Source organism: Hesperophylax consimilis, chromosome 4, assembly GCF_061612785.1.
Source record: "Hesperophylax consimilis isolate HC1 chromosome 4, BYU_Hcon_1.0, whole genome shotgun sequence".
Classification (NCBI taxonomy): domain Eukaryota; kingdom Metazoa; phylum Arthropoda; class Insecta; order Trichoptera; family Limnephilidae; genus Hesperophylax; species Hesperophylax consimilis.
In genome coordinates this window covers 3,190,561-3,213,805 of record NC_142839.1, presented here as the reverse complement: position 1 = coordinate 3,213,805, position 23,245 = coordinate 3,190,561, and the positions used below count along the sequence as shown (strand labels likewise).

The 23,245-nt window shown below is 32.6% G+C and overlaps 1 protein-coding gene across 3 annotated transcripts in view; it reads right to left on the bottom strand.

Annotated features, from left to right (window-relative positions):
* Positions 1 to 23,245, bottom strand: part of Ndae1 (Na[+]-driven anion exchanger 1) — a 178,292-nt gene that overhangs the window by 39,888 nt on the left and 115,159 nt on the right. For all 3 annotated transcript variants that reach the window (XM_089651223.1, XM_089651225.1, XM_089651224.1), the window contains one exon: positions 19,193 to 19,296. In XM_089651223.1, the coding sequence (XP_089507349.1) occupies positions 19,193 to 19,296 (104 nt within the window). The remainder of the gene's footprint in view (positions 1 to 19,192; positions 19,297 to 23,245) is intronic.

Sequence of the window (23,245 nt, the reverse complement as noted above, 5' to 3'; positions counted from 1 at the left end):
TAAAATGAAAGACCCCTTTGATGTTAGTAAATTACTCCAGAGGGCATTGTGGGCAAAAATCTGTATTAAAATGGGCACTTTAAGTTTCCTCTCGGTTAATTCGAGCTAATGAATTTGGACCGTAAAAGTTTTGTCTAATTGGGCCACTACACATTGTTCTGTTTGATAAATGGCCATCTTGAAATTCGGAAAGCTAATATTTCGAATAACGAATTTAACAAAATGATTTTGATATGATAGTACAAAACGGTGAGATCATAATTCTCGCACCGGGTTTATAGAAAAAACACTATTGTGTACTCATGCGTATATGAGTACCTACTCCCGTTTATACTTGAAATAAAAAAAATTTCACTTGACATGAATCACATTTGGTGAAAAGGGTTGAGATAGGTACCAATTCTTCCCAATTTGATAATATATAGTAGATTCGGGGTGCGCAGAAGGGGAAAATTTGGGAAACGAAATTTCGAACGCCCGTCTTTCGAATGCCAGATTACTCTAAAAGCGTAATCTTTTTTGATCAAAATCCAAAATACGCAACAAAGTTTTATAATCCGTCAAAATTTTATTCATTAGTGGACTGAGCGTAACTAAGTTCCCTTTTAAATCGACCGTCTGGCATTTCATCTATCTGTAATTTTTTTGTGTTATATTTTCGGCTCAAGATGGTTGACGTATTAGATACTACATTTTCATTCCACGGCTGTCAAATCGAAATTTTCAATCAATTATGGTACCTACCTGTCTGAAGAAAGTTTGAAAAAATATTTGTCATTATGATTGAACAGGATTTTCCAATAAGAGGTGTTATTTTTATATTCAATCGTAAAAGATCAATGTTTTCGTTGCTTGTGTGACACGTAGCTCTGTTTTGTTGAAAGTAAACGATGTCCAAATCAATACCATCCAATTCCGGCCATACAAAATCATTAATCATATCTCGATAGCGATCCATTCACCGTAACTGTTGCTCCAGCCTCATTTTCGAAAAAGTAAGGTCCAATGACTCCGCCGGACCATAAACCGCACCAGTCACACGTTGAGGATAAAGAGGCTTTTCAACAATAACTCTTGGGTTTTTCGAGCCCCAGATGCGACAATTTTGCTTGTTGACGAAGCCACCGAGGTAGAAATGGGCCTCATTACTCAAGATGATTTGCATTTGATTAACTCAAGTGAATTTTAATAATTTCAATGCGTTGTTGAAGCGTGTATCGTTACATTTTTATTAATTGCGTAGTTTTTACTTGACAAAAGTCAAAAAATGACAGCTTCAAAAGTAAGATCTACCGAAATAGCGGGCTATTCAAAATAACACCTCTTATTGGAAAACCCTGTAGTTGACGTGTACCCAGCGTTGCTGCAGGTTATCCTTAGGAGATAGACGTATACTATAATAATCTTTTCTGTTGGAATTTTTAAGATATACAATTCCATAGTACATTATTTTGATGTATCTCATAAGGTTTAGCCAGCGTTGGCAATGAGAGCGCCCGAAAATATTTTTTTACGATCATTTCAAAACATCGACTTTTCTCAACTTCATATAAATGGAAAAAAATCCCTAAATGATAGTGAAAACCATACCAAAATCCGTTTCGTAGTTTTAAAAAACTAAGAGCACAGACAGACGCGGAAAACGACTTTATTTTATACTGTTAAGAGATTTCTCACAACATTATTATTTGTCGAAATATGCCCTTGGTGACAAAAACAGTGTTTTGGTTTCCGAATTACTTATTATCTGAATACTTTTTTGATACGAAATAAAATATTCCCAGAACTGATTAGTTTTTGTAAACAACAATTAAAACACGGCAAATGTTTAGTCATAATAAATGTTATCAGTGGAGAGTAATTTGCGACGGCCTGTCCAGTAAATGTTACCAAAAATGGAGCTATCACATTTTATTATGGATCTAAAGTCGGCTGATGGACCACAGCTTAGGAACCTGTGATCTAGCACTGGTTTTTCAAGGGTTTAATCTAGTAAGTACGTAGATTACATTAATCGGACAGGTTCAAGGTATTTAAATCACACTTGAAACAATGCAGTGAAAAATAATACACTTGAAGAATTAGGTTATATCGATAACGTCATATCAAGGTTTTGTTTATAAGTTAATTATTGTAAAGTATCTATCTATCTACCTTGTGCAAAGTGCACTTTGAAAAAAATAAGATTTTATTCATATGTAATTTATTGTGAATAACTACCACATATACCCTCATACCCTCCACACAGCATCCCCAAAGATGACATAGGCCCTGAGGGAAATTATTTTCTTCAGGGCCTCCTGTGTGGAGTAAATATAAAAAAAAAAAAATAATAAGTGACCGAATTTAGACCAACCGTCTGGAGCCAGTGAGACTACGGCATCCTCAATTATTGGGGCACGTTTTGAGGCTGAAGGTAGTGGGGAGGGGAAGGAGATGGGAAAAGAGAAGGTGGGGAAGTACTGGCTACTAGGATCTGGTCACCAAACACTGCTAAAGCCGGGTAAGTTTTTAGATTTTCACGGCCAAAAGTATTTTTGTTGTTTGTTTTTGGGGTGTTATGCCGTGTTGCGCTAACTCCTCCTTTAGCCGACGTTTCGGACATCGTTGCAGTGTCCATCATCAGGGCAGATCCGGTAGATCCGAAGATGTGAAGTTAGCGCAACACGGCATAACACCCCAAAAACAAACAACAAAAAAACTGCTAAAGCCGTTTCAAGAAACTTTTCTTTTCAATTCTGAATGGTCGTCTTTTACCAGGGTGATACTGAAATCTACCACATTTTATCAAAACTACGATTGTAAAGTCATTTTACATTCAAGACATGATTTTTGTTCTTGTTATGAACACCGCACAAGAGTCCCAACCGCTTCCAACCTTCTGGAACCAATGAGACAATAGCATCCCAATAAGGAAAACCAGTGAAAAGTGGGGGGGGGGGTACCAGAAAACCAGGGCGACACTGAGAGTATCTTCCACTCTTCAACTTGCCGAAAATATACGTTTGATTATTTTAACACTATTTATTGAAATATACCTTATAATATGAACCCGCGACATCCGGATTGCTAGTAGAGAGTCTTACCCCTCGACCAAGAAGGTCGTAATGCGAAATATTTGTTAATATTTCTGTACTGACAATCACCTATTCAAATGCGTTTACCACTTACATGTAGGCATCATCATTATGTTTTTAGTGTTCGAATGTCTACGTTTACTGGGAACATAAAAAGCGTAACTAAAAACCACCCGTATAAAAAAAGAAAATAAAGTTTAATTTTGAATGTAATTTATTTTGGGATTACCGTTCCTAAAATACATCATCACAATATCTCAATGATGAGTTCAATTTATTTTTCTTTGGATAAAGTGGAAACTTGATAGATAAATCGGGTCAAATAGATTCTGGGACCTTATACCGATAAACTACGATAGGTTTGAATTTATGTTGTTAAAATTAGTCTGAAATATTTTGAAAATAAAATGATAAAAGTATAAGTACAATCAAATATTTAGAACAGGTAACTAAAATTAAATACTTAGGTATTATTTTTGACAGAAATTTAAAGTGGAAACAACATATAACCACTACAGCAAACAAACATAGAAAATTCATTTACTTTTTAGACAAAACTCGCAACTTTCTCAACCTAAACCAGCTCAAAACAATCTACTATGCACTTTGTCAATCTTTAATAGAATATGGTATCATAGCATGGGGAGGAGCAAACGCTGCCGCCATTGATCCAATATCTAAAGCTCAGAAACTTATAATAAAGATTATCCTCAAACTACCAATCACAAGCAGTTCGGATGAAATCTTTAGGAAAATCTGTGTTATGGACATTAGTCAACTTTATGCCAAAAACATACTAACATACCTCTTCAAACACAAAACTACTTTTGACAATATCCAAACTGCTCGTGATACTAGAACCAAAGGACATAATTTCTTACAAATCCCTTTCGCTAAAACAACTTTTGGCCAGAGAAATTTTAGATATTTTGCAACAAGGCTATATAATGCTCTCCCACTAGCCATTAGACTGAACGATTTTTTTTGAAATATAAAACAGACATCAAGTCTTGGATCATCAGCCAAGACAGATCCATGATCAAAAATTTTATAAAAGTCCCTACATAAGTATGTACTCCAACTAGATGCTGATTAACAAATTTATCATTTATTATTATTATTTATTATTTTGTATCTTTTTCACAATGTCATTTAATGTAATGAAATATTTTATGTATCAAAAAATATGTAAACATTGATTCATCTATCAAATACGTCTGTCTCGACACAGGTTTATCCTAGTGAGACAGACATCGAAAAAAAAACCTGTAAAAAAACTTTATATTGATAATAAAAAAAAAATAAAATATCCGATCCAGAAAGTTTGGGAATCACAGAAGTTTTTTTATTCCGTTACGCTATTTTTTTTGTTCCGTCTTTTAGGAAATTTTTCTATCGAATCTGTTTAATTATTTAATAACTGGGAAGTGAAATCAAAAATGTTTCTGAAATGAACAACTAACACGTGAATTATTAGAAACACTAGATCTCAGTGTCAAAAACGTATCCAACAAGCAACTTCAAAAAAACCTTTACCTGGGTTAAAACGATGGTATTGTGATACTAAACTCTATTACAAAATCCCACTCTCATTCAAAACTCACAACATTAATCGAAGAAATCGAATCCACTCAACTGCACTAAAAACAACATGTAATATATTTATAATTATTTCAGATAAAAACACAATGTAATATATTCTTAATTACTTCACACTAATTTTTAATAATATGTAAATGAAATCCTCAGCACGGGAGATCCCAGTGAGGAAAATATTATCTCTATTCATTACAAAAAAGAAGATAACAATTCATTTAAGGTTAAACGCGACGTTCGTTATATTCTACGTGTTCATAGATGGCGTCAATTAATTTATTTTTATTAAAATAGGCTTTTTGCAAGGTATCGATTTACCATATTATGACAAATTATCTGTTTGCGCCCGTACCTACATACGTACATAAGTAAATAGTTTTGTTCGTTAAAAAACTCAATTCTTTCGAGAAAGGCATACAAATACAATATTGTACCGATGATTCAATCCAAACTTTTCTTACTGACCTTAATTTTGTTACTATTATCGTTTGGTTTTTATACTGTTTTTAGAACGTCTTGTGAGTAAGTACTAAAATTTCAAATAAATTCGGAAAGCTGGTTGAAATATTTCTCCAAAAGGAATGATTTATTGATGTTGCTCAAATGAGATTCATAGTATATTTTGTATTACTTTTCAGTGGTACTTTTGTGTCGTAACTTGAAAACATGAAAATATGACCATCAATAAATAATAAGTGAAACGAGTCTGTCATTATCATTAATTTGTTGAAGGTGGTAATTATTATAAACGGCACACGGTGACATGAATACTGTGTTTTACTGAAAAAGGGGAAAAATATTAGTTTCCGAAACATAATTCACAAATTAATGATAAAATTATGTAAACGTGCGTGTGTTAATCTGATTATGATTGAATCATATTTATATAATAAGACAAAGAGAATATTCCAATCAAGTTTAAAAACGCGTGACTTTTTAAAGGATGATTACGATATGTCGCATCCATTTGAGTGTGCTAATCTCTTGGATAATCAACAGTTAGTTATGATCTGTAGATAATAGTTATCTATTATCATTCATCATTGTTTTGGTCATTACTGGTTTTAATTGGCTGATAATTGCCTGTTAAACTGACGTTCAGCTATCGCTAGTTATGCGGCCTCTCTATGTGAATTTAAGTGCTTCCATAGACCATAGTGCTCATCCGTGGATATTGGCGCAATTTGATTAGGAATAATTTGATAAGAATAATGACGTTGGTGGCCTAGACTTAGCATATGATTGTGTATGTATATTTAAACAGGTCAGTTTTTAATTGGGCACCGATGTGAGGCTAAGGGCGAATAGTAATTGTTTGTATTTAATAGGTAACAGTTTTCTTTCTGTATTCATTGTCTGTTTGTATGACGTATGTTACACGGTTTTTAAGGATTTATTTACTATCAAACTATGCCATTATTACGATACGAGTAATATTGGTTTAAATCAACAAAGTATTAAACATCACAACACCGTTTCATAGCTGGAAGTCATTGAATAATATTATAAGATAAGCTTATTTTACTAGCTTTCAAAGCTTTACCCCAATTGGGGATGCCATAGTATCACTGACTCCAGGCGGTTATAGGAGCAGTTGGGAGTTGTGCGGTATTCCGACATAAAAAAACTAATTAAGTAGGATAGATATATAAGTATTTTCATTTTATTTTTTTTTTAAAGAAAGACAAACATTCCCGGGTTACGAATAACCTGACAATATTTGAAAATCTCCTACTACCACCACAGAAAGCTGAAAATGTTGCTTGTGTTGTGATGGAGGACTTAGCCGGCCGAGGAATTGAACACACTACGCCTGAGTGGGACCCAAGCGCGATGTCAACTCGGCCACCGACCGGTCGTGAAATAAAACAATAATATCAATGCGCATCACCATGAATTTATTTAAATTATTACGACCGACCTGTTTTGCTTAACAAGTTGCATTATACAATACAAGGTACAACTTTAAACTTTTCTATATTCGTGGTTAAATATAAAGTGTTTGTTTTATTTTTAAAAACTTAAACTTTTCATTTCATTATACGATACAGGGTACAAAATTAAACTTTTCGCTTCACTATATAAAATTGAAAAAAATGTACAAAATTGAACTTTTCACTTCCTTATACAATACAGGGTACAAAATTACACTCTTCACTTCGTTATACAATACAGCGTACAAAATTAAACTTTGCACTACATTATACAATTAGAGGGAACAAAATTGAATTATTCATTTCGAAATGTAAAAATAATCTCGTTTTCTACGAATAAGAGATAACCTTTAGGTAAGTAGGTACACAACATTTAAATATGGGCTTTCAAGAATTTTTGATGATATAAAATGAAAAAAATGTTTTCGTTGTTAAAAGTGTTTGTTTAGTTCCTACAGAAGAGACGAGATTTCTCACTGCTGTCAAATAAATCCCTAGAATACGTGCTTTTGCCAGCAAATTGGACCCAAAAGTACATATTACAGACTTTCAAAGGTCAAAAGTATTTATTCATAAAAGTTGACACATATTGTTTTAAAAATAATATACACAGGTTCTAAAAATAATGTACCCTGTAAAAAAATAAAATTCAAATTAATTACAAAGCCTATCTTCAAAGAAAAAATACCGAGTTAAGTAAGCTTTAACCGTTTCGGGTTATTTGATGGCTCTGTTATAGAATCATTAAAATTAAACACAGTTTTAATGAGTTTTGAGTCTGTAATTGTTGTGAAAGGTTGTTGATGCAAGCCGATGTGTTGGAGAGGTATACAGGGGAGCAACATTACGTGTTTTGTCATATTCAATATTAAACATTCGTTGTACTGTAAATTCATATCGGAACGTTTTTTTTTTTTAAATCTCTGAAACTGTCGAACAGAATGAAAAAAAATTGACGTTTAGTTTGACAAGTTGGTTATGCTCTTTGTAGCTGCAAAAAGTTTCCCTAATTTAATTGGTTGTCGTGTAGTTTGATTGAAATTTTAATAACTGGATTTAGGCGAACTTAACATGCGAAAATAATGACAAGTATTGTTTTTTTGTAAGTAAAACAAACAAAAGTACATCTCCATTTCTGTATTTCCTTAGCAAACATATATAACCTTCAATATAAATCGCTTATGATAAATATTTAAAAAATAATGTGCATGTAATATGTACATTAGAATATTAAGCTTCCGCATACCCAATTTCTACAGTTTAATAACAAGTTTCTCGCTAACTCTTTAAGTTTTTAAGATACAAATAGAGTTATTTTTTAAGATAATATTTAAACATTTGCTATGCCAAAACGTTAATTATATAAAATTCCCTCGATAGAAAAAAATTGCAAAGTATGCTTCGAAAATTATTAAAAACACGTTTTGTTCTGTTATTTAATATGTTATAGGCATGAACAAAATCACAGTGTATCATTAAATGCAACTAAAGCATTTTACGAGATTTTTGCTCTATTTCAAAGGAGTCATGTTTTATTAAATATTTTCATCATTTTCGCTTAATTATTTTTGGTTTTTAATATTAACGCGCTCCCTCTAACATTCGTATTTACAAATCTCCCCTTGAAACCAATGATAAACTAATGACACACCATTCCATTTGAACACACCGGTTGGTTGGTACGACTGAATTGCTGATTCATCTATCTATGGTGTACAAATCACATATACGCAGGTTAGGCTATGTATACTGGGAGATCAGATTTTAAATAACATAATTTTTCCCATATTTTTGGATGGTTAAAAAGTTCTAAATTATTTATTTGTAACCGATAGATAGTTTCTCGGATAAACATTTCCGATTTTTATTTATATAGAACATTTCTAAAAGTCAGTAAATATATTCAATTTTGGTGGTTTTCTTTTTGATCGATAACTTTTGAAGGTTACACTTATCAATGTAACATAATATCATCATAATATTATGGTATCATATTTTTCTTCAATGAAATATTGCATTGATGGATCTAAACTTCAAAAGTTATTAGTAAAAAATTATTTAAAAGTTTATTATTTCAATATATTATTGTACATATTCGTATCATTACATCCTTGGTTTTACAATGCCTTCGGAAGATTTAACTGCGGTCGAGGAAAAAACATTGTTCGGTGAAACGAATGCCCGCAAAGCCACAAAATAAGCCATTGTTGTATTTAAACAATTTCTTAACGTCATCGCTGTATTTGCGCCAACGTAATATGATACAGGGTGCAGCAAAATAGACCGGCCTGTACAACCCATGTGGTGTGAGGAGGGGGGGGGGGGGGTCGTGCCGTTTTCAGTCGTTAACATGGTTTGGTAAGGACAACACCGGGGTTTCGCCGTTCGCACGTTTCTTGAAAATGGTTGTTCTTTCGTCGCCACTGTAACATAATCTTTTACATATCCTCCAGCAGCTAGCTCAGAATAATATTTAAACATATTGTTGCATATAAATTATAAGCAATAATTAGTCGCCCGAAATATTAATACGAATTGAAAATATCTCCCGAGTAAAAATAAATGCCGCCAGCGGGAATTGAACCCGTGCTTTCTGATGTCCGGTCAGGTGCTCTGTAACCACTGAGCTATGTCGGCTTATTTCCAACCCGCTAAATGATTCAATATGTACATGATTAATATTACAATGATTTAATATATACCTCAATCAACAATTACTGCTTATTATTTTTTTTTCCACCTATTAACAACCAACTTTATTTTTGTAGGAAAGGCTTTCTTAGTGCTAAATTTATCACTAGATGGCGTCGAGACGTATAATATCTTCATTTATTGGTGAAATATTTTTGACTTGTCAAATATTATTATTTTTTAATGATAAACTAATGTTTATAAGACAAGACAAGGTTTTAGGCTTAGAATAAAGGATAACAAATAATTATGATCAATAATTATATAATAATATTTTTACTCGGGAGATATTTTCAATTTGTATTAATATTTCGGGCGACTAGATGCCCCAAAATGTGGCCGAAAACTTCTGAAATCACATTCATCAATGTATCGCCGCTAGGGGGCATCATATTTCTGATGTTATCTTTAGGACTTACATAATATATCGATATAATAAAATAAACCATTTCTGTAAGTTGCGCCGTTTTTTAATATCCCTTCAAAACTGTATGTTTTGCCGCACCCAGTAGGTATATTGAAATAACGCCTAGCATTTGTACGGACTCTTAAAACGCAATTAAAAAAAATTACCACAGTTGTAGTAATTATGCAGAGCACTCCGGAGGTAATTTTCTAATCTAAACTCAAGCAATTATTTCTAAAACCAACAATTTCAGTACACTTTGTTTCTCCCAAGTTATCTCATAAATGTGTAACTCGCGCAGAATAGAAAACTCCCGCCTGCCCCAAATAAATAAATTTGCTCTCGTTATTGTTTGAGTAGGTGACTTTTGACCGCAATCCGAAGCAAGAAAAGTTTTGTTTTTGGCATCCATGAGTAGGGCTTATTTTATAAGTATCTCTCGCCAACGCATTACGTCAAAAATTTGTAAAAGATTTTTTCATGTCTAAAAAATAATATTTTTAAAGATTCCTGATTTTTTATTTCAGGATTATAATTTTTCGGGGACAATCTTCTTCTCTTCTGGTGCCTTCTCTTATCAGAGGTAGGCAATCATCAGGGCAGTATTCAACCCGAAAAGTGCACCCTAAAAAACTTAACGAAACTGTACTCTTAACGGTCAACGTAAATTTTTAAGTTTATGGGGTATAAGTTCGTTGTACACGATCCTTTTTTCATACAGATCTCCACACGGAAACCGTATCGGGACCTTTTTAAATTTTTTTGTTTATTGCGGTCATTATTTTCATACTAACAATATCATACAGATAGTTACTATTAGATAAGAAATAATTTTTTGGGATGGAATTAAATCGTCAACACTTTGAACAATAACAGAGATCACATGAAAGTATGTCATTTGCCTTGTCAACAAATCATTAAAATATACGAGAAATTCACATTACCGTAATACATGTTCACGATTAGTAGTAAACATATAATGTTACAGAATTTTTATTTTAAACATAAAACGAAACCAAAATATGATATTTTCACATAATAATGACAGACAACGGATGTCGAATAATGTCCGCTTTTAAACTGTGCGAAAGTCGGAATTAAAAAAGGAAACGTCCTTTTTTTCCATCCCGAATCCCTCACGAGAAAACTAAAAAAATTGGACGAAAAAAACATTTGCGAATGAACGCCCATTAGGTTAGGATCCCTCTACTATGTCCATAATAAATTTTCCCTGGACAGCAGCGGGGTATACAATCGGGTATTTTAATAAAAATAATAATTTTTCGGAAGGTTAATACAATCACACACACGTCCCATATAGATGTACATATTTTTGTATAAAATATTTATAAAATGCCAAAATAGATAAAGAAAAATAAATTAGCAATTAAGTACAACTATGTAGGGCGTGGTCTTGAGTGAGCTTGGGCCCAGCGCTCACTCAGGAGTGGCGCTTGGTGCTGGTAAGCTGCGGTCACCACCGTGTTGGCGGAGGCCATTAGCCGCATCCTGGCTCCAGTGACCCGGTGTCTCATCAGGCCGGCAAATCTATTTAGTCCTAATTCCGTATTGTCGATGCGCTGCTGTACCTTCGGTATCCAAATATGATTATTCAGGCGTCATTATATTGGATTTGGAGTCGTTCCATTGAGCAAGTTCGGTAGTGGCACCATATACTCGTACAGGCCACTGCAGTGTTTTTCATAAAATTTTGTAATTGTTTAACTCTTGGATGAAGAGCTTCTACAATATTATATATCCTATACCCAAATTTCAAATCCACATGCTTTTCATACAAAGCAAAATCGGTAACATTATTATAAATTAATGTAAATCTGAAAATACTGTGAAGTATTTTTCCAGTGAATATCGAAAGCCTATTGGGAAACGATATCGACGAGAGTTTAAGTGGGAACCTATGTCCTGTCATAGGTAATCCCGCCCTCAAAAACCCACGTTTTCCATCCTACCCTACACGACAAAGGCACGCAGTATTTTTCTTTACTTTCGCGATAGTTCATAAAAAGGGGTTTAGGGTTGGTTCATTCAAAGAAACTACAAAACTATTCGCAGCTTCTCGGGGACCACCAGGGGTCGAGTTAGTTACTTTTTGTTCTGTAAAATGTAAAATATTTGCACGGCACTACATCTATCTGACTGGCTATCTGGAAAGGGAATATAGGAATGGAATAGGATGAGAAATCTGTATTCCACCTCCCCGCATTTCCTTTACCTTCGCGTACTTAACCCTTTCCGACCTCACTTCCCACATTATAACAAGACCCAAGCCTCGCTCCCGACGGCTCCCCACTAGGGACGAACATAGAACTGGAGCCTTCAAACCCTAGGGCGGATTTCCTCAACCTGTATTTAGTCACCCGCTTCAGTGGCAGAATCGCACTCATAAATAATGACTCTGTAACTTTAAACGTTGACAAACAACGCAGTGATGTGGAACAAGGCAATTACTTATTACAGGCATAGAATGTTTGTTAGCAAACACATTAATTGATGATTTTGAAAAAAAAAATACAGCCTAACGTTAGTAAACACTGTGGGTAAACGAAAACAATTCTACAACTTTTAGCTGTGTATTTTCTCTATAAAATAGATATTTTTATTTGAAATATCGAAATTTTAAACTCCTAAAATTGTGTGTTAATAATACATTAGATATAAGTTTATTACATTACTTTTATATTTTGTAAAGTATAACTAGTAGTTTGTGAATAGTATACCAAGCGTCCAAAAAGTATGATTCAAATAATCTCTTATTAAAATCAAAACCAAAATTTCTTCTGAAATCGTAAGATTTGTAAATATTTACCTAAATACCTCACATACTTAATTATAAAACATAACATAACTTTATGAAACTTTAAAAAAAGTTTCAAATAAGAAATAATACAATTTTTCCAAACAAACGTCACCATCTCAATGAAAATTCTTTTTAAAAACTTTCTTCAAGCAAAGAGGTGCCACAATATTGAAAAGCTCAGTCAAAGTTAACCATTAGTCAAAGTTAAGTTATTTTGTAAAGTTCTACCCGAATATATTTGCAACCCAGATAGTGTGTTGGATATACCCACCCGATTTCTATTTATAGGACATATATTGACTTTTCTTTACGTCCTGACAAAATATTCAATTTATTGGAATAACCTATTGAAGCTTGTAAATCTAATTGTAATATATAAACAATTTATTGGAAGAACCTATTGAAACTTGTAAATCTAATTGTAATATGTAAACAATTTATTGGAAGAACCTATTGAAGCTTATAAATCTCATTGTAATAAGTAAACAATTTATTGGAAGAACCTATTAAAGCTTGTAAATCTCATTGTAATATGTAAAAAAATAGGAAGAACCTATTGAAGCTTGTAAATCTCATTGTAATATGTAAACAATTTATTGGAAGAACCTATGGAAGCTTGTAAATCTCATTGTAATATATAAACAATTTATTGGAAGAACCTATTGAAGCTTGTAAATCTCAGTATAATATGTAAATATTTTTTTTGTTAATTTCGAGAGAGAGCTTACCTTATTTTCAATTTTGTATCTTCATTGCTGTTTACTCAAAACCAACTATTGACTTATTTCTCGGTTTCGGAGAAAACCGAATTTACTTAGCGAGATATCTGTTAGTTGTTCTTTGAATCGACTACAACGACGGTAATTATTTACATCATGCATACTTGTTTGAAAGATACCATCGTTGGATTATTAAACAATTTTTAACAGTACCATTTAGTACTAAATTTAACGGTTAAAACAATATTTTCCATACTTTTGATGTTATTACTGGTTTTAGAAAACTTTCTAACGCAAAATATGATCTCTATTTAGCATTTCTTTCCAGGGTCAGTGATAAACTTATCCATTTATAATTTCTCACCCCCTAGATATTAATATCTATTTATTACCCGCGTTATCGGTAGGTTTAATTTGCGGGGAACATGCGACGGATTTTCCTCCCTGTAGGTTTCCATCGGATAGCTTTAATTAAGCTGGTATGTGCAATATCTCCTTGAATACTGAAGGCTTATTCGCTAGTGAAGGAAAACCTGGCGTCAGGGAATTTGCGGTTACAGTAAGAAACTTGATTTTCGAGAACTTACAAGTAGGTATTACTTAATGTGTAATATTACATTTTTGTGGCTTCCTAGAATAATTTGAATCAGAGTTACATTAAATATTTTTAATAAACTAACGTGTTGTATTTTTTGTAGCAAAATTAAAATTCTTGTGAAATGGGGTATGTAATCTTTTATGAAAAGACAAAAGGTCAATCTAACCCAAGTAAAAACCCATTTGAACTGAAAAAAAACCTCTTTCATTTATTTAAAAAAAAACGATACCAATTTAGAGTTACTTACAATAATACACAAATTTTAAAATAATACCCCGTTGATAAAATGTATTTTAGTCCAAATATATTAATAATGAAAAGGGTTATACGAATTATATTTTGGAGTTTTATGATTATAATTTTTCACAATGTTGCGTGAAATCTTTTATTATATCCAGTTTTTGTTGTTTTTGAATTCACCAGCGGTTATTTTCATAAACCATAAATTCTGTTAAAATTGTGTGAAAGATTTAAAGTTTATTTTTCTGTATTAAAAACATGAAATTTTAATATTTTATTAATTAATTGTTGATTTAAAAAAACGATCTAAAACCACATATTCCAAAACGGTTTCAACTGGCTACAGCATCATTGTGCTTATTACGCCACTGGCTGTGGCGTTTTCTATGTCAATAATACGGCTGTCACCAACTTTGCTCGGCGTGACGTCGGCGCAGCCAAATTCACAAATAAAAACGAACAAGTCCTTTTGGCGGCTGCCAAGAAACTGGCAGAAAATTTATTCGTCAACCCAAAAATAAAATAAAGATACCCTAATTAGATATCATTAGATACCCTATTCATCAGTCTATAGCATTTCATATGAAATTCTAAAATACTACAATATAAAATAATTGTTTTTCGATTTGTTTTTGAATTTCCCAGAATCAGGGCGTGATTCTTGATATTATCACATTTCATGAAAATATTATGTGAAAAATTGATCTTGAACACGAAATTAATTGTTCTTCCGGAACAGTCGCCTTATGGGTATCGATCGATTTACTATTCATATCCACTTCCAATTTTGATCGGGTCGTCAATTTTCGTATTCATGAACTTGATGTGATGAACACTCGGGCATCTAAAAATAGATGTTCTTCCATAGGCATAAAATTACGTATGCGACAACTATGCAGGAGTTCCAATTACGTTTGCGACAAATATACAGCAGATTCAATTACGTTTGCGACAAATATACAAGAGTTTCAATTACGTTTGCGGCAACTATACAGGAGTTCCAATTACGTTTGCGTCAACTATACAGGAGTTAAAATTACGTTTGCTACAACTTTACAGGAGTTCCAATTACGTTTGTGATAGCTATACAGGAGTTTTAATTACGTTTGCGACAGCTATACAGGAGTTCCAATTACGTTTGCGACAACTATACAGGAGTTCCAATTACGTTTGCGACAACTATACAGGAGTTCCGATTAAATTAAGATATTCAAACTATATCATCCTCAATCAGTACATAGGTACAAAAATCTAAGATTGGAATTCCCGTAATACATAAAAAAATATTATTTAAAAATTTAGAGATATTGAAATAAGGGTAAATACAGGAAATTCCTTTCGTAGAGGATGGCCCAAAGAAGCGAAACTAACAGTCCACAATGAAGTGCTGGTACCAAAGTTATAATATTCTATTGTCTTGGGCTGATCCGGATGAATGGCAGTGAGGCATGGAAATGGCAGAGGAAGGATGAAAGCAAAGTGAATGCTGTAGAAATGAGAACCCTGAGGTGTACGTGTGGTAAAACCAAGTATGATCGTGTGAGAAATGTGGAGATTCGCAAAGAATGCAAGGCCGATGTAAGCTTAACGAGTAAGATCAAGAAAGGGACGATTAGATCGTTTGGGCATGTAGAGCCAATTAACTAAGTAGTGTAAAGAGAACATATAACGCGAATGTGAATGGTTGAAGAAGTAGGGGACGCCCGAGGAAGACATGGCACGACCAAGTGAACCAGATACTTGAGTCGGGCCAAATCAAGAGTCAGAATAACAGAAGAATATGCATGAATGTGAATGAGGCTTCACACACTCCTTGTGTGTGACAAGACTGAGTCGGCGGTGTATTCTCTCTGTCTACCCCCGCGGAGAAACGGCGTGATGGTTAATTAAATAGATGTAGCATTATAATTACTAACAAATCCTAATATTATATTTTATTGGTTATTCAAAGCAATCCATCATATTAAGATGTATACAAAATATTGGGTCGGTAATTTAGAACAATAAGATATTTCCTGCGTAGGTTGTACTTTATATTTTCTTTTGTCTGAAATGTTATGATCTTAGAATGATCTATCAAAGGCGGCTTTCCCTTCATTTCTACAGAGTTTAATTACGTAACGGTTGGTATTATAAAGGAGTTCAAACGCTTTTCACTATTCAATACTGAAAGTCCAAATTTACATGATTTCGCAACATTCGACCTCAGTTTTATAAATAACGAAGAAAAGAAAAGAACTTTCAAACTATCCCGGATTCGAGTACCCGCTAGAAATATGACGAATGTTCCAATTATTAGATTCGTATCCGCCGAGGGAACAATTTTAGTGTTTGAAATCTGAGAACTGAACTAAACTTTTTCTTTCTTTTGACTTACGTTTCAATGAAAAGAATAAAGTAGTTCCTTCTTTAATGGTATCTCTCGTGGGATGTAATCGTTCATACTCTCTAATGGTCATGCTGTTAGTTTTGATTTTAATCAAAAGCTAAAATGGGACGAGAGTCGGCGTTAAGGTGATATAAGACTCTAATAACGGGGTCGACGCTCACTTTTTAATTATTTTTGATGAACGTATTACCCAAATCCCAAATGTTTCTAGAGGGATCCCTAAGAATGAAAGTTATTTATATTTAAGATTAATAAAATAGGACCTTACAATGAAAATATTTTATGTAAAACGGTATGAAAATTTTATAAAACTTTTTTTACTATAAAATTAGCGGTAAGCACCAGATTTTATTTTTCTAGACGATGAATTAGTAACTTCCCGAAGGTACTTTAGAAATATTAAAGATTTTAGTAAAACATTCATCAAAAATAATTAATATAAACCCACGGGAATATCGACTGTCTAGGACTGCCAGGGTAAAATCGACCGAAGGTCCATCCATTACGCCGGGCCACGCGCCATATTGTTTTCACACGACTTCATCACTTATGTCGTTAAGATTACAACATTATTTTAGAGTTTTGATAAGATAAATTTATCCGCTGGTCTGTCCAATACACCAGGGCCACCTGTCGCATATTTTTATGCACGGCAGCTTCACTTATGTCTTTAAGATTCTGGCTTTATTTTAGGGTATTGTCTCGTCTAAAACCTTGAAAGTCAACTATATGTGACAAAGTTTTAATTACCTAAACTTTAGGCGCAGTTCAATATACTTCACTCTTTTTCACCTAACTGTTATAATATGCTCAAAATACCATGTCTTTAGGTACTTCTCTCTAACGGAGTAAATATCTATGAAAATATATATATTTTTTAATTTTTTTTTTTTTAATAAATATAACATATTAAAGCATAGATATTATGATAATTAGATATTATAAAAAAATATTATGCCTAAAATATTAGGCATAATATTTATTAACATTATTAAGGTAGGTACTCGTAATTAAAACAAGAAATGTCTATTTAAATCAACATCTATTTTTTATATATATATATTCTTATAAAAATGTAAAAAAAATGTATAATATAGCTACTAAATAAAAAAAATAAAAATGGGATATACATAAAACATTAGGGATATCTAAGAGGAAGTTAAAATTATATGGTGGTACTACAAAAATATACTTTAATATTTTTTTATATTTGTCGTATTTTTTTTCTTTTCGCATATCAGCGGGTAATTGATTAAAAAATTTTGTTACTTTATATACATAGTGATTCTGTGCTGTTGTGGTTCGAACGGGTGGTACAGTTAGTCCTCCAACAGAAGTATTCCTTATGCTAATATTTAGCAGTGGGGTATTATTTTCATTAAAAATATCTTTGTGTAGCTGAAGTAGTGCAATTTTGTCGTAAATTTTTGTAAGTGGGGGAGCAGTGAATTCTTGGAATACATTTATTTTAAAATTTATACATAAATAAAACCTCTTTCGTATTTTCAGCCTAGCAAAGCACGTTATTTCATTTAGAACTTAATTGATGTCATGTTGTTAACACGTTTGTTTCCTAAAATAAATGAAAGTAAAGAAAAGTGATTTTAGCAGCATTCGTTCAGTATTTTCAGGGTGGGTGTATTAAATATTTATGCAATGGAAATTCAATTGGCCTCGTAATGTGTTGAAGTCTTCGGAGAAACTTTGCAGGATTATATTATTGTATTTTATACTACTCTTTTTGACGATGGTTTCAGAGTTAGGAACCGCGCGTTACTTTGACGAGTGTTGTTCAAATAACGGAATAAAATTGTGTATTTTTTGCTATTGTTTTCTGTTTACCGGATAAAAAATACCATTATTCTTGTAGATTCCCCAAAATAGCTAACTTTATCTAAAATAAAATCACCTATATGGGACACAACTGTCAAAAAATGACGCGCAAAATCTCATAGATAATGTATTTCAAATCCCCCAGAGAAGCTACATCCATCAAATAAAATATCGTTTCTAAAATTTTTTTCATGATTCTTTTCTTATGTATAAAACTAATTTATTAATTGGCGCAATCAATCATTTAAAAACTATTCGCAATTAATTTTCCGAAACATTAATTAATAGTCTATTACAATTCGTGAGCTTCGTGACGCTATTAATTTTTTTTAAATCTCTTCATTTCTCCACACATTTTCTTCCTATTTATTATAACTCATCTTTGTTATAGTTACTCATACCTACATCGTTAGTAGAAATTAAGAATTATAATTTATTGTCATCCCAGACGAAAGTAACTAGACATTTTAAGGACACAAGTAATAGGTATATTAACTATGTACTCATCTTTGTTATAGTTACTCATACCTACATCGTTAGTAGAAATTAAGAATTATAATTTATTGTCATACCAGACGAAATTAACTAGACATTTTAAGGACACAAGTAATAGGTATATTAACTATGTATTTCATTTAGAACTGTATAAATTGTAGTATAGTGTACTGTGAATATCCAAATAAATAAAATTAACTATTATTTGCGCGAGCGATTCTGACGTTGTCCTTTACATAGCTCCTTTAAACATAAAGGTCAAAATCGAATTTTAAAAACATGGATTTTAGTAGAATGTTACCGGTGAAACAAAAAAAGTACACATTATTTAGAAGAAGGGAATATTAATTTGTTTCTAATTTCAGTTTCGTATTGTGTTATGTAGATAGTAGTTACCTTCGAAGTCCTGCTCGGTATACTCCTGGTGTATTGTCTGGCGGGCAGCTGGGTCCTTGGGAGCCTCGTCATCTTCCGACCTGGGGGCCTCCACCGTCCCTTGCCTGGAAATAAAACACAATTGTGAGAAATTTTGAATTGTTTCATTATTTTTATTACCTACGATAAAAACGCAATTTTTCTGAAAAGAAATATCTAAAAATAAAAACGTAATAAAGTCCGATTCCAGCAGCCATCGGAGTGGCATCTTCTAACTGTCGAGGCTTTGCAAAATTGTGAGGGGAGTCGAAGAATATAGGTTAAGTTATTTCAAGAACTTTTATTAGATTTGGAAAGGAATTTTAGTTCGATATTTTCTTTGGTAAAATATGAAAAGTATCATGATTTATATAAAAACTGCTAAATGAAATTCTTCTTCATTCGTTCATTCCAGGTGTTGAGTGCTGAACCTCAGTAAGAACCAATAAGCTTATTGATTTGACAAGGTTGAAATCAAAATTGAATAAAAAATTTCAATAACTAGACCTGAATCTTTTAAACGCTTTTTCAACGAAATTTGTATAATACATTGTTTGTATTGTTATTTACATACATACATTGTTAGCTACGGAATAATTTTCTATGTACACAAAAATAGCACATTAAAATAAATTTTCAAATTAGTAAATTATAATCGGTTAATTTAAAAAAATCAGCAAATTTCGATCAGTAGGTACAATCGAAGAGCACCAAAACATCGGCTTTGTCATTGAATGATAGCAAAACATTATTAGTAGCCATCAAATGACATCAATAGATTATAAAACATTATCAGTGATATCAGAAATATAATACTAAACAATATCAGTAACAATATCAATATCATCAACAGATTTCAAAAATTATCAATGGCCATCGAAATGGTTATCAGCAAAGATAATAGAATATATATTTGGTTATCAGCGTGATTATTCTCTGTTCTTCAAGCCTTCATGCCTTTGGCATATTGACCGTTATATTTCTGAACCTAGTATCATTTATATTATATTTTACATGGTTAATGCATATCTCGGTTCATGACTTTTTTGGCTATGTATTTGATGTTACAGAGAATGGAACATGTCGTGATAAAATTAAGTAGGTAAAGACATTTGAGAGACATGGTGTCAGTAAAATAGTTTTTAATGTCGTTACTAAGAGGAACAAATTTCTCCTAGATTAAAACATTCGTAGTGCGTCTCAGAGAGACAATCCATACGACGCATGAATAGCGGGTACTTTCAGTGTGATTATTTATTGGGTAAATTTTGATTGTATAATGCAGACGAACATAGTAATACTGCAATCAAATCTAAAATCTACAATCTTCACGTAACATGTTATCAATATTTATTTCTATTCTCGTAAATACATTTTACAGATGATTACGGTTAACATAGATGATAAGTTCCAATAAATAATTAATAATCATATATTAATATAACTAACCGAATTTAAAATACAGCAGACATACTAAATTTTCTAGCCGAATTTGTCTGCCGGTGCGGCCGGTGCCGGGCCGTGTATGTACGGAAACGCTACGCTATGATGCGAACTTCTTCATAGATAATGTATGAAACTAATTCAGCCGCATCTGAAACGCTACGCGTCTGAACATTACTCGTACATTCTTATGACAACATGCTACACTAGCGCCTCTATCGGCCAGCATTGTCAATATTTTACTGTATGAGTTGTATGTACGAGTATTATATGAGTTGGATGTATTATAAATATTATAGGGAATTCGATGCAACCAATTAAACAATCAATAGGTCATATTTTCCCAAAAAAAAAGATTTTTTATTCAATTACCCCAAAAGTAAGGAAAAATTCCGCTATATGGCGACACGCCCAAAACACACCTTACCCAATAGCAATCAAGAAAAAACCTAGTAAAATATTAATAAATGCTCCATATAAAAAGAAAGGCGTAAATACACAGCAAATAAAAAATTATATTATATCCAGTAGTTTTCGAGTCTATATGGGACAAAGAAATATCTCTTATATACATGGTGTCCGGAAACTCGTAGTACAAGCCGGAAACTGGAGAATGTACACCACACGGGAAACCCAAATAAACATAAAGTTTTTTGATTTGAGCATTTTTATAAAAAAAAAAAAAAACAAAAAAATATATTTTTCGGCTATTTCAGGGTTCAAATTTTTTCGTCATTATTTGTTTTACTTTTAAATTTTTAAATAGTTTTAATTAGTTGGGTACTTTGATCTTCAGTAATAATTTGATCAAAAAAAAAATCAACTTCTGACTCGATTTACTCGAAAACGAAAGCTCAAATCAAAAAAAAATATACTACAAAATCGACTCCAAATGTGATGTAGATTCACCAGTTTCCCGCTTGTACTACGAGTTTCCGGACACCATGTATATATATATATATATGGATATTCAAACCTAAAATTTAACATCTAGACTTAAAATTGTGTTATGTATTTGTATCAAATAAATTGAAAAATATATCAAATTTCGATAGAAATTGACACTTCAAAACATTCTAATGACACTTCTCATTTCTAATGACACAGTTTACGACGAAATCGTGGGAGTGAAATGTTAACTATTTTTGGCAATGGAAATTGATTTGACGATGAGGGATTTTTGAGTATTTTAAAATTCTAATAAAACAACAGAGATTTCAGTATGTGTGGAATTTAATGCTACGTATACATACGCGAGCCAAACTGCCGAGCTGAACCTCAACTTATGGGAAAGGAACGAAGCAACCGCAAATGGCGCGAAACTCCGCTTGCAAGTGCTTCGTTCTTTTAGCGTAAATCGTTGGTAGGTTCGCTTTACGGTTCGCTAATGTATACGTACCATTACGAACAGAATAATAAACTGGTAAATCCTCTATTATTTGATAACAGCATTGAAGCGTAACAAACTCTGTTCAGTGAACAGTGTAAATTTCATCGATTTTGTATAAACGATACATACGAAAAGTTCACAGGTTACTGTTACAGATTTTCGGAGTAATGTAAAAAAAACAGCTTTTCGATATTCAACTTTCATTGAAACTTATGGCGTAAATAAGGCATAGGGGTGTGGGATTATCTTACCTCCAGGAATAAATCAGTTGATATTGCTTTGTATGGCGCAGTAACGAGATTCATACCTGCTTTGTATTCATAATATTTTTTGTTTTTTAACGCAAGCTATAAATTGTACAAGAGAGCATAATGTTCAAAAGAATAATTGGTTCATGGAACGGACTCATTGCTCTAGTTCCTGAGGTCCGAAGTTAAAAAGAAATGTAAGTTTTTCGTATGTTAAAAAAAAATCAACACGTAAAAAACTAAGGACGGGTTGTTTCAGAGAATTTGAACAATTCTTTAAATTTAAAAGTTATTTTCCAAGTTCTGTGACAGTCACATTGAAGTTCTGTTATTATTTTAACATGGGCGTTGCTTCAAAGAACCGAAATAATAATAGAACTTGAATACAACTTTCAGTCCTTGAAAATTAACTGTTAAATTCTCTGAAACAACCCGTCCGAAGTAGTTTCACGATGATGCACCTATTTTAAAATGTATTTTTAAACATAAAATATGTATTTTTTTGGTTTGACTGAGGAGTGAACCTTCATCCCTAGGAACTGGAGTCGACAACTCTACCAACCTAGCCAAATCCCGTTTGGATTAGACCGACATTTATTGAATATTTTAACTGCTCTGATGTCTTTGAATTTCAGAGAAATGCATATGTGTCCACGAGTGTGTGTGTTTTGCCACTAAATGTTGATAAAATGCATTGTCATCGACAACGAGTCTATCTGCCGCGACTCAGCTCGATCAGACGTCGTATCGATATCGTCCTATACTATGGTAGGTACTAAACTCTACCATAAAATCCCACTCTCATTCAAAACTCACAACAATATTTTAATATTTAAATCTCAAATAAAAAGTTGGATACAAAAACACAGGGGGATCAGAAATAGACAATATATCGACTAAAACTGAAACTTCTAAACTGAACAAAAAACATGTAATGTATTTATAATTATTTCA